General features: G+C 60.9%; 1 protein-coding gene across 1 annotated transcript in view; it reads left to right on the forward strand.

The window, feature by feature from the left end:
* ZBTB46 (zinc finger and BTB domain containing 46) overlaps nt 1-10,965 on the forward strand; it is a 55,258-nt gene extending 44,293 nt beyond the window's left edge. The window contains exons 4-5 of the mRNA XM_079946438.1: nt 6,731-6,906; nt 9,929-10,965. Of these exons, the coding sequence (XP_079802564.1) occupies nt 6,731-6,906; nt 9,929-10,303 (551 nt within the window). The 3' untranslated portion in view covers nt 10,304-10,965. The remainder of the gene's footprint in view (nt 1-6,730; nt 6,907-9,928) is intronic.
* The last annotated feature ends 1,382 nt before the right edge of the window (nt 10,966-12,347 follow it).

Raw genomic sequence — 12,347 nt, forward strand, 5'->3', positions numbered from 1 at the left:
TGACAGCACTGAAAGGAGAAAGAAACGAGTCCACGATTAGAGTTGAGAATTTTTAACAAATTTCCTCAGTGACTGATAGATCAGCATACAAAATGTCAGTAAGGATGGAGAAGGTTTGGACACAGTTTTCACATATTAACCTGGAATTCCTGGAATAAACCCACCGAGTCACAAGATGCTGTTCTTTTTCTATACAGTTGGACTCAGCTTGCTATTTTGTTCAGGAGTTTTGCATCTTTTTTCAGAGAAGTATTGGCCTGTAACAACATGGTTAACCAAGTCATACATTGCACCAAACAAGTGCAGAACATTCCAAATGCACAGGAAACATTTACAAGATAGACCAAGCGGGAATGTGACGCAGGTCTCAGCAAATCCCAAAGGATGAAATCATGCAGACTGTGCTCTCTAACCTCAGTGAAATTAGATTGAAAAAATCAACAATAGAAAGATACTAGAATAAGTCACAATGGAAATTATAAAATATTTTGAACTGAATGATAATGAAAATTCAACATATCAAAACTTGTAGGATACACCTAAAGTGGTATTTAAGGGAAATTTATAGCTCTAGTTGCACTTATTAGAAAAGAAGGAAAGTTCTAATTTGGGTGGTCAAGAAGTGAGAAAAAGAATAGCAAATTAAACCCAAAGAAAGCTGGAGGAGCAAAACAGAGAGCAAATATCAATGAAACAGAAGGCAGACAGACAATAGAAAAATGACCAAAGCCGAACGCCGGTGCACTGAAAGATGAATGAAACAGACAAACTCCTATCACAGTGATCTGTAAAAAGAGAGGGAAGTTGATTGTCAATAAAAGGTATAAAAAAGATCATTGCTAAGATCCTATAGACGTTAGAATGATAGTAAGAGAATATCGTGAACAATTTTGTGCTAATACCTTTGACAAGTTGGAAGAAATGGGCAATTTCCCTGAAAAACACAGTGTATCAAAACTGAGCAGAGGGCAGCCCCGTTGGGCACACGGGGCTGCCCCTGCTTGTCTGGTCGTGGGGTGATCAGGCTGGGATTGTGACTCAGAGTGTGAGAGCTGGTAGAGGACAGGGTGGCTCTGGCTTGGTCGCCAGGAAGCTGTGCTCACAGCCCGGTTATTTGTCATCTCTTGGAATGCCCCCCACCCCCCCGCCCCGGGAGGGCAGCCCTGCCGCGGTCACAGGGCCCCAGACGCCGCAGGGTGCAGAGACTGGGAACAGGGTCAACGCAGACAGCGGGGGCTCCAGGGGAGGAGGGGCAGACGCCCAGCCTGACAGCGGCCGAGGGGGCCAGGCAAGGAGGCCGTGGGTGAGGGTCTGACTGGACCGTGATGTGGGCCCCGTCAAGGACGCTGGGGCGGGTGGTCTTTCCATCATGGGGACCCGAGTGAGCTGGATGCTGGCGCGGATGAATCTTGATTCCTGCCTCAGAATTAAGATGGGAATGACCACAAACCTAAACGTGGTTCGCAGGGGACGGTGGTGCTTGTGATCATGGTGATGGGCAAAGTTTCTCAAGCACTTGTTTTTTTTTGTGGTACGCGGGCCTCTCACTGCTGTGGCCTCTCCCGTTGCGGAGCACAGGCTCCGGACGCGCAGGCTCAGCGGCCATGGCTCACGGGCCCAGCCGCTCCGTGGCATGTGGGATCTTCCCGGACCGGGGCACGAACCCGCGTCCCCTGCATCGGCAGGCGGGCTCTCAACCGCTGCGCCACCAGGGAAGCCCTAAGAACTTCTTAAGAAGCACTCGCGATGAAAGTTTGATAAAATTTTTTATTAAAAAAATTAACATATGGGACTTCCCTGGCGGACCAGTGGTTAGGGCTTGGAGCTTCCGATGCAGGGGGCCCGGGTCCAATCCCTGGTCGGGGAACTAAGATCCCCTATGCCATGCGGTGCAGCCAGAAAATTAAAAAAGCAAACAAACACAAAGTACCCCCAAGAATAAAACATCAAAGGAAAAGCAGCTCAGTGAAGGGTCAGAAGACGTGACAAGCACGTCACAGAAGAGGGCGTGCGAATGACCGGGGCGAGGCGTCGGCGGTGGCTGGGAGACGCTGATTCCACTGGGGCCCACATGTTCTTCTCAGGTGCGCGTCCGGCAGAAGTGAGAGCCTGGCCCACTGCCCGTCGCTGCTGAACAGGCACGGGGTCCTGTGGCCACGTGGATGACAACATGGCAACGAGCAAGGCCACACCTGGGTGTCAGGTCCCCACAGACCGAGTTGTAGCCCAGCGTTTGGTGATGGGTAGCCGAGCGGCCGTCGCCTGGGGTGGGTGGTACTGACCGGCCGCAGGCCCCTGGGTGTGCGGCGTCCTGTTCGGGTGGTGGTTCCCAGGCCTTTCTGCAGGTGAAAGCTCACCGAGAGGTACACTTAAGGTGTGTGCGCGTCACGTATGGTTCAAAACCTTCCGAAAGTAACGTGGACACGTCATAGCTTCACTATGTTCTGACACACGATGAGTGGCGGCCGCGTGAATGTATAAATGGAAGAACAAAGTTTGGTCCACGTTAGAATCCCTTTCTGAAATGCACTTGAAGTGCAGTGTCTTGAGAATTACGATCAGAGGAAGAGTACAAATCCAGGACAGTGACGGACTAAGGACTTGAGTGCCCTTCCGGAGGAGCCTCCCCTCTGCTCGCCTGCCACCTGCCAGGGCCTTCTGTTCTCTGGCGGTCCCTTGGTGTCCTGTGCGTTGTCGTGAAATCGTTCTGGAACGTTCACGCGTCAGTGACGTTTACGACAGGTCTGATTCTCTGCAGGGCTGCGCGGAGGCGTGGCTTCCTCTAAGGCTGCTTTGCTGAGTGGTTTTCTCGTATGTGCGTTTCTGCAAAGTTGTAGCTCAGGGTTGCTGCGCTTCATGCTTTAGATAATCTGGTGCCAGCGTCTGACGTCACTTCCTCATTTGCAAGCTTGCCGTTCATCCTGGACTCTTGGTTCCAGACAAAGGGGCTCCATTTTGAGGGCAGATGGGTAGAGAGTGTCTGTTTCAATTTGATGCTATTTGTGCTTTTTCATTTATTTCAATTACTTTTTCTCTATGTGGATTTTTAAGGCTTTATTAGTGTGTTTATGGGAGTCAAACTACATGACGTTGAAAGGTTTTCTAAGACATATAGACTGTAAACCACGCGTTATGGAAGTGTTAGCTTCTTTCCCATGTGAAGTTATTATTATTATTTTTTTTTTTTTTTTTTTTGCGGTACGCGGGCCTCTCACTGTTGTGGCCTCTCCCGTTGCGGAGCACAGGCTCCGGACGCGCAGGCTCAGCGGCCATGGCTCACGGGCCCAGCCGCCCCACGGCATGTGGGATCTTACCGGACCGGGGCACGAACCCGTGTCCCCTGCATCGGCAGGCGGACTCTCAACCACTGCGCCACCAGGGAAGCCCAATGTGAAGTTATTTTAATCATAACAGTCAATGAAAACTTTCCTCAGTACTGTTCATGAAAGTAGTGGGTTGCATGGTGCCCTCCACCCAAAAGACACGTGCACATCCTAATTCCTGGTACCTGTGAATGTGACCCTTTTTGGAAAAAGGGTCTTTCCAGACATAATTAAATTAAGGATCTTAAGATGACATCACCTTGGAATATCCAGTTGGTCCTAAATCCAGTGATGGGTGTCCTTATAAGAGACAGGAGACACAGACACAGAGGAGAAGCTATGAGAAGACGGAGGCAGAGACGGGAGAGATGCAGCCACAAGCCCAGGGCCGCCTGGGCCTCCAGAAGCTGGAGGAGGCAGGAAGGACCCTCCCCTGGAGCCTCTGAAGAGAGTGCGACCCTGCCCACACCTTGACCTCAGATGTATGGCCTCCGGGACAGAGAGGACAGGTGTCTGGTGCTTTAAGCTGCCCAGTTTGTGGGTATCTGGGACTTCCCTGATGGCGCAGTAGGTTCAGAAGCCTGCAGCTGTGTGCCCAGTGGAGGCGTGGGGCGGGGGTCACGCTCATGTTCGCGCAGCTGAACTGTGTTTCTGGGGAAAAAGTACAGCACTTATGTTCAGAGATGAGTGTTTTTTTAACATGTAGGTCTGAATTGTTAAATGCAGCCTAGAGTAAATAAGTCAGATTTTAATTTTATGTTTATAGAAGCAAAATAGAAAGCAGAAAATAACTCAAAAAAGTTACTTGAAATAAAATAACCTAAAAGCTTGTCTCCTCACCTGCCTTTTCCATCCCAGAGTGGGTGGTGCACTTGCTGTGTTCCGTGCTGACGTGAAAACCAGGGTCTGTGCTGGGGGAACCGGCGGGAGGCAGGTGTGGAGGGCCGTGCTGCTGCCTCGTCGACCAGGCGGGTTGGGCCGGGCCTGGTGGTCAGACAGGAAGGGAGACGTAGAGTGGGGGCTGCCAGGTGCGGTCCATCCAGACGTGCCAGGCTAGGTGCCCTTCCCTCTGTCCTGTCTTGGACCCTCACCCGGACCCACCTGTCTGCGGGCCCTCCGTGGGGAGGCTGGAGCTGCCACCCAGGAAGGGCTGCTTCCTCGTGGGTCCAAGAGCTGCCGGATGCTCTGGTCGCCCCTGCAGCTGGGACCCCGGCCTACAGCCTTGCAGGGAGCAGCTCTGCTAACAGCGGTGACCACCATCTGTGTCCCGCGTACCGGACCATGGCCTTGGCCCTCGGGAGGACTGAGGGTGCGTGGCCCACGGGGCCCGACGGCCGGCATGGCCCACTTCTCAGGATTTCTCTCCAGGGGCAAAGGTTCCTTTGTAAGCACTTTGCTGAAGCATTGTTCACAAGGGTAAAAAAATGGAAACACTTTACATGTTTGTTGAACAAATCATGGTGTACTCGCACATTTAAGAACTTAACAGTTAAAAATCGTAGCACGAAAATGTGGTCACAGCCGTCATGCTGTGAACTGTGGCCGCCTTGCGTGAAGGGGTACGGGCGACTGTCCATGCCTCTCGCCTCTCGTCTGCCCCGGCTCCCAGCCACATGCATGTCCAAAGCTCCCCCACGTGAGAAAATGCCTTACTTCTTAGGACAGGGCTTGGATTCTCAGAGACACCTGGTGACTGCCCAGCCTTTGTGGGGACATGGGGCCCCTTCTGGGTGCACAGACACCGTCAGGCAAGTGGGCGGCTGGGCCCCAGGGGTGGCATCGGTCATGAGCTGTGATGGGGTCCGCACAGCCGTTTTGCGGCCGTGATGGCCTCCCCTGGTGAAGCTGTCTGGCCTGCGCGTGGACAGGGGTCATCCTGGGCGGTGTGTCCCTGGTGCCTGCCATCCGTGGGTGCGGGAGATGACAGAGTGAGAGCTCTTGGGTCCATGAGAATGGCCAGGCTCCTGGCAGGCCCTGCAGACGGCCTCACTGACCCGTGTTCTGGAAGATCAAGAAATCTGGTTGCTTGATTATTTAGGCACCCTTTAAGATGTCTCAGGAGAAAATGTACGGCTTAAGAAGCAAAATAAAACGTTACACCCAGTGTTGCCTGGTGTGTTTCAGGGATGGAGGCGCAGAGTGAGCGCCAACCTCTCGATGCTCAGGGCACCTGGGTGCGTCCAGGGCCTTGGGCTCCGTGTCACTGCAGTGCACCTTCCAGTTGGCACCATTTCCATGGCGACCTGCCCGGGGCTGGGTCTGAGCACCGGAATGGATTGGAGGCCTGGGGCACGCTTCACGCTTCGCGGAGATGGCGGCGAGGACCCTGCCCCCGTGTGATGTGCGGGGTGGCCCGGGGTTGGGGGAGCTGGGCAGGATGGAGCCGTCCCGTCGTTTGTGCAGCGGCCCGGCCGGCTCCCTCGAGTGAGAGGGGTCGGCTTGGGTCACCTTGGCTTCCCCGGCTTCTCCGCACGCCGTGGGCTGGGTCACTTGCAGCCTCTGTTTTCTTGCTTCCCTCTGGCACTTCCGGGGGCAGCTGTGGGCGTGGCCGGGGCCCGGCAGGCACGGACCCTTCGTGGGGTCTGACCGGGGCTCCCGCTGCTGCTGTGCCTTCCTCCCCCTGCCTGCCTTTGGCCTGACCGTCGGGACCCTTGGTCTGTCCCCTGGGTGCAGGTGCTGGGGTGTGGCCGGTGAGCGCTGTGGGTGGGGTGAGGGCTGGGTCCGCTTCCAGAGGCCCGAGAGCAGACATGGACCCGGGCTCCCCACCTGGACGAAGTGCTATCGAGCACCTGGGGGCTCCCAGCAGCCCTGGCGAGCTGGGGACGACCAGCCCGGGAGGCCTTAGGGCCGAGTCCTCGATGGATGCCCCTAGGCTCAAGAGGGGGTCACTGTGGTGTCCGCGGGTGCTCGGCACAAAGGGCGTCACTCGGGGTGAGCTGCCCAGTGCCCGGGGGCCTCGCAGAGCGGGCCTGACCCCACGGACCCCAACCCCTGAGCTCCCCCAGCCCCCTGGAATGTGGCCCCGGCCCGGGGGCCCAGGGTATCCCCGAAACATGGGGAGGGACAGCTTGCTGTGCATCGGGGGCTGGTGGCCTCTCGCTGGGCCGTGTCCACCAGGTGGCACCCCTGCCCTGGCTGCGCCGTGTGGACATGTGGACGGGGCGGAGACGGGTCCGCGCTCCCGTGTCTGTTGATTCCGCGCGTGCACTCGTGTGTTTTAGGGGCTGACACGGGAGGTACTGGCTGATGTGAGAAGCGTGCTTTCTTAGAACGTGGGAGCAGCCCTCTCTGCTCTGGGCCAGGCTGACTGGAGGCTCTGGACCCCCAGCCCCACGGGACAGCCGAGCGCGGGCGGCGGGTGGGCTGTGCAGGGTCCGCAGGCTGACCGGCCACCACCTGTCTTGCAGTGAACGAGTTCACGGTCATCAGGAAGAAGTTCCGCTGCCCCTACTGCAGCTTCTCGGCCATGCACCAGTGCATCCTCAAGAGACACATGCGCTCCCACACGGGCGAGCGGCCCTACCCCTGCGAGATCTGTGGGAAGAAGTTCACGCGGCGTGAGCACATGAAGCGGCACACGCTGGTGAGCGGGCGCAGGGCCGCGTGGGGCCGGCATGTGGCCAGTGGGGGCTCGGCGTGGGTCAGCATGGGGTCATCATGGGGTCAGCGTGCGGTCAGCGCAGGGTCGGTCCAGGGCACGCTCTGCATGGTGCTGCGGTGTCCGGGCAGGATGGGGCCCTGGGCTGTCCAGGATGCCACGGGAAGCCCTGAAGTGGGGTCCGCCCGGCAGTGGGAAAGACCAGGACAGCGGGGAGGCACCCCAAGCCCACATCCCTCCTGAGCAGCTCTGCCCCCGGCCCCAGGTGCAGAAGGGCAGGTGAGCACATCGCCCCGCAGCCCCACTCCTCAGCTTCCCCTTTGGGACCCCCTCTGCTCCAGCCCGGCCTCTGCAGGTGCTCCCTAACCTGCCAGGACCCTGCCCCTGCCCCCCGGCTCCTGCCACGTGGCCACTTCCTCCGTGCCCCACCCTGCAGTTGCCGTGGGACCCTGGCCTCTCTCCCCAGCAGCCCCTGGAAGGTTCTGACGGCCTGGCTCGCAGCTCAGGAACAGGTGCTGCGCAGATGAATTTGCTTGGCCAGGAAGTAATAGAAAAGGTCACCCTTGAAACAGGGAGGCAGATTCATCAAAACACAGCGTGAGGAACTCTTGGGTGGGTGAGAAACGAGGGAGGCCAGGCGGCTGGGGCATGGGTGGGGAGAGGACGCTGGGGTGATGTCATGAGTGAGGGGGCCTCAGGGCCACACGGGCTGGGCCGGACCCCCGCAGCACCCTGATCCTCTGACCAGCAGGAGGGGTGGAGGGGCCACATCCCTGCGGCGAGGGGGGCCGAGGCGAGACCTCAGGGGTGGCCCCAACGGGGTGAGCCACACGAGGGAGCGAGGGACAGCCCATGGCCTGGGCCTCATTTGGGGCTGGGCTCCCCGGGGGAGGCTCCCTGAGGCCAGGTGGAAAAGCTGGAGGGGGAGGCAGCCCTCGGAGCCAGGGCCCAGGCTGGCGGACTCCCCCCGACGGGCAGGTTTGCAGGGCTGGGAGGCAGCTGAACCTCCCCTGACGGCAGAAGGGCAGCTTGTTCCTGCCCCACCCGCCCCGGGAGGCTTAGCCAGGGGGCAGGGGGTGGGTGGGCAGTCTCAGCAGCCGCCTCCCTGTGGAGCCGAGTTCTGGGTCTCCACGGCGCCCACATCCTTCCCCGCCCATCCATGTGTTCGCTGGGACGAGTGTCCAGCCATCTGGTCCCGGAGGACAGGCTCCGTGGCTCCCTGGGAGCTGTCCCCACTGCCCAGCCCTGCTGTGACCGGACTGGGGTCCCGGAAGCCCTGGGTTTAAAATGTAACAAATGAAAAAGACCCAGGAAGGGTCCCGGGAGCCGAGTGACTTGAGGCTTCGTTTCTGGAATCAGAACCTGTGAGGCGGCCCAGCTCCTCCTGACGTCCGGCCAGGGCGCATCCGGCCTCTCGCCTGCCTAGGCTGGTTGGCAGCAGTCGTAGGTCCTCGTGGTCGGGTTTCAGGGAAGGCTGTGACGGGGCAGACGTTCACGGTGGTCTGCGGGACCGCTGAGCTGGGAAGCCAAGGGCGCTCGGCCAGGCCCGTCGGTTGGAGAATTCAGAAAGGCAGGAGGCAGCATTCAAGCAGCAATCACGGTCCCCCTGAGACCCCCGACCCTGCCGCCCCGCGGGCTGGGCACTCAGCCCAGCTCCCGGCTGTCCTGACGGCTTCCCAGAAGGCAGGTGCCTCGAGTCCCTCTCGGTCACTGCTGTCCTGGGCTCCCATCACCTGTGCCCCCAGGCCCCCCAGGCCCAAGCCGGGAGCCGCCAGAGCCCTGGCCATCCCCTCATGGGGCAAAAGCGGGGGGCGGGCAGAGGTGAGCGCTCTGCCTGCTTCGCTGGGAGGTGTGGGGGCAGCAAGCCCCCGGGGTGGGGGGGGCACGGCCGGCCTAGTGCCCAGCAGCCCTCTGGGTGGGGGGAGTTCTGGCGGCACCTGCAATTCTGCGTGTTCCGGCTTTGTGCAGCGGCCCCCGGCCAGGGCTAGGGGTCTGAGCAGCCTAGCAGACTGCCCCCACCCACCCACATCTCAGCTTCTGGGCCACCCAGACCTCCCCCTCCACTCACTAACAGTACGTCCCCCCGCACTGACCATCATCCCCCCGCACTGACCGCCATCCCCCCTGCACTGACCATCGTCCCCCACACTGACCATTGTCCCCCGCACTGACCGCCGTCCCCCACACTGACCGCCGTCCTCCACACTGACCGCCGTCCCCCACACTGACCGCCGTCCCCCGCACTGACCATCGTCCCCCACACTGACCACCGTCCCCCACACTGACCACCATCCTCCGCACTGACCGCCGTCCCCCACACTGACCATCGTCCCCCACACTGACCATCGTCCCCCCGCACTGACCATCGTCCCCCCGCACTGACCTCCACCCCCCCTGCACTGACCGCCATCCCCCCGCACTGACCGCCATCCCCCCCGCACTGACCGCCATCCCCCCCGCACTGACCGCCGTCCCCCACACTGACCACCGTCCCCCACACTGACCGCCATCCTCCGCACTGACCGCCGTCCCCCACACTGACCACCGTCCCCACACACTGACCACCGTCCCCCACACTGACCGCCGTCCCCCGCACTGACCGCCGTCCCCCACACTGACCATCGTCCCCCCGCACTGACCATCGTCCCCCCACATTGACCATCGTCCCCCCTTACTGACCGCTGTCCCCCCGCACTGACCGCCATCCCCCCGTCCCCCCGCACTGACCATCGTCCCCCAACACTGACCATCGTCCCCCCGCACTGACCGCTGTCCCCCACACTGACCACCGTCCCCCACACTGACCGCCGTCCTCCGCACTGACCATCGTCCCCCCGCACTGACCGCCGTCCTCTGCACTGACCATCATCCCCCCGCACTGACCATCGTCCCCCAACACTGACCATCGTCCCCCCGCACTGACCGCTGTCCCCCTGCACTGACCACCATCCCCCCGTCCCCCCGCACTGACCATCGTCCCCCCGCACTGACCGCTGTCCCCCCGCAGGTGCACAGCAAGGACAAGAAGTACGTGTGCAAGCTGTGTAGCCGCGTGTTCATGTCGGCTGCCAGCGTGGGCATCAAGCACGGCTCGCGGCGCCACGGCGTGTGTGCCGACTGCGCGGGTGGCGGCGGGGCCGGGCCCCTGGATGGCGGCGGCGCCGAGGGCTCTCCTGAGCTGTTCGCGGGCGACGGGCCGTACCTGGAGGACCCCGAGGACCCACGCGGCGAGGGCGAAGAGGAGCTGGGCGAGGACGAGGACGACGTGGGCCTGGCCCCCGAGGACGCACTACTGGGGGACGACAGGGAGGTCGAGGACTCGCCGCGGGGGCCTCGCAGCCCTGCCGGGGGCACCGACAAGGACTTCACCTGGATCTCCTAGGCTGGGCCGGGCACTGGGCCGCGGCCGCCCCCGCCTGCGTGCGCCCCGGGCCCCCTTCACCTGCTCTCCCCCACCCCTCGAGGACACCCGGGGCTCAGAGGCGGGCGCTGCCCCAGCGAGTGGGGCTGGGGACACGCGTGGGGCGGGTCTGAGCCCAGGGAGAGCCCTTGTCACCTCCCCCAGCAGGGGCGCGGGGCGGGCGTCAGGGGTGCCCAGGACGCACCGGTCTGGCGTCGGACGCGCCGTGACGTGTGGTCCGGAAAGGGCCAGCGCTGGCTGTGGTCCCAAGTGTGGCCCCGAGGCCCGGGTCCGGGAGCTGTTAGGAGAGTTCTCCTCACCCTGGGCCCGTCCAGGGCCGAGTCCCCCCGCCTCCGCTCCCCCTTCTCAGCAGTGGGGTCACTGCTGGCGGCTGCCACTGCCCCCGCCCTCGAGGGCTGTGCCGTCCGGTGGCAGCCTGCGAGATCCAGGTCTGGCGTCCAGAAAGCCCCGCGGCCCCCCCGCCTCTGGGCTTTGGTGCTCAACACACAGCAGTAGCCGACCTCGGCCCGGGGGCCCAGGTGCTACCCACCCCCGAGGCAGCTGGGCAGGGGGCCCAGGTGCTACCCCCGCCCCGAGGCAGCTGGGCAGGGGCCCAGGTGCTCCCACCGCAGGGGCCTCCTCTTTCTTTGTGTGCACTTCTCTGGGCCGGCTCGCCCCTCCGCCCCTCCCGTCCTGCCGCGCCCAGGCCACTCCTGCTGACCGCTCCGGGCGGCTTGCCTTCGTTGCTGCTCACGCCGCCTGCGGGGGCCGCCCCTCCCCAGGTGCTCGGGCCCCAGTTCCGTGAGTAGCTAAGGAAACTGAGGCTGGCACGTGACATGGTTCTGTTTGGCGTTATCTTTCCCGCTCGACCACACTCGCAGACGTGTCTTTCCTTTGGTTTCTTCCCAAGCCCCCTCGCCGTCTTTTAAACACGCTTACGACCCCTTCTCTATCTTTTTTCTGAGAAGCCGGGGTCCCGCCGTGTGCTGTGAGGACACTGTGGGCCCAACCCCGGCCCGTCTCCCTTTCAGGCTCATGACACGTACATTCCATCCCCTCCACCCGCCTCGCTTGGGAGCCGCTGCGGGACACCGTGCCAGGGCCCCTTGGGTGCTGAGCTGGAGCCGAAGGAGACGCTGGCTTGATTTTCTCTCTCCCCACAGCCTGCAAGCCGAGTGGCTTTACTGCGTTTCTCCCGGGTCCCATCTACTCTTTCTAGGTGGAGAAAGGCAAATCCCACAGAATCCTCCTTAGTAAGTGGCTGGCTGCGTGGACACGGACGGGTGCTGTCCTTGAAGCCCTGCCCGGGGAGGAGTCGCAGCTTCATTTTCTGTTTTGCCTTGTTTTAAACATAGCCACCTTTCTCTCAGTCAGAAGAGGGCTGCCCTCCCATCCTCAGCTGGGGACGCTGCGAACTCCTCAACGCCGGCATACTTAGGGAAGGGCCGGGCCGGGCCGGGGGCAGGAGCCCAGGGCAGGTTGGGGTGCCTCCGGGGCCGGTGCCCCGGTCTGCCTTTCACAGTGGGGCCCAGCTGAGCCCCTCAGTGGGGCTCCCCACTGTGTACCTTTCCCCCACTTTCTAACCCCTTTTATAAACAGACTCACTTTCTTATCAAATGCGTTTGGAAACCAGACCTTTGCTGCCAAGCGTCTCTGGGTTTTGTACGGGGCCACCTCTCAGCCCGCCGCCCGCGCCCCGGGCCACCTTTGCGCCACACTCAGGACCTGCTCACTCCCGCTCTGGACCGTCCTGGCTGACTTTTAACGGGGCCCTCAGTGCCACAAGGGCATTTTCTTCCTCAAAACAATACCCTGGAAAACCGAGGGTCCCACCTCCCGCCCCCGAGCCCCGTGTGTTCACTATTCTCGTGTGCGGTTAACTCGAGAGCTGGATTTCAGAGATGCAGGCGAACACATTGCCTCCAGAGGCGTGGAGGGAAAGACGTGTAACGAAGGTTTCTTTTTTAACGTGATCTTTTTTTTTTTCCCAAATCAATGTTTAAACTAATAAATATTTTTTTATGAA

This window comes from Stenella coeruleoalba (genome assembly GCF_951394435.1).
Source record: "Stenella coeruleoalba genome assembly, chromosome: 15".
Lineage (NCBI taxonomy): Eukaryota > Metazoa > Chordata > Mammalia > Artiodactyla > Delphinidae > Stenella > Stenella coeruleoalba.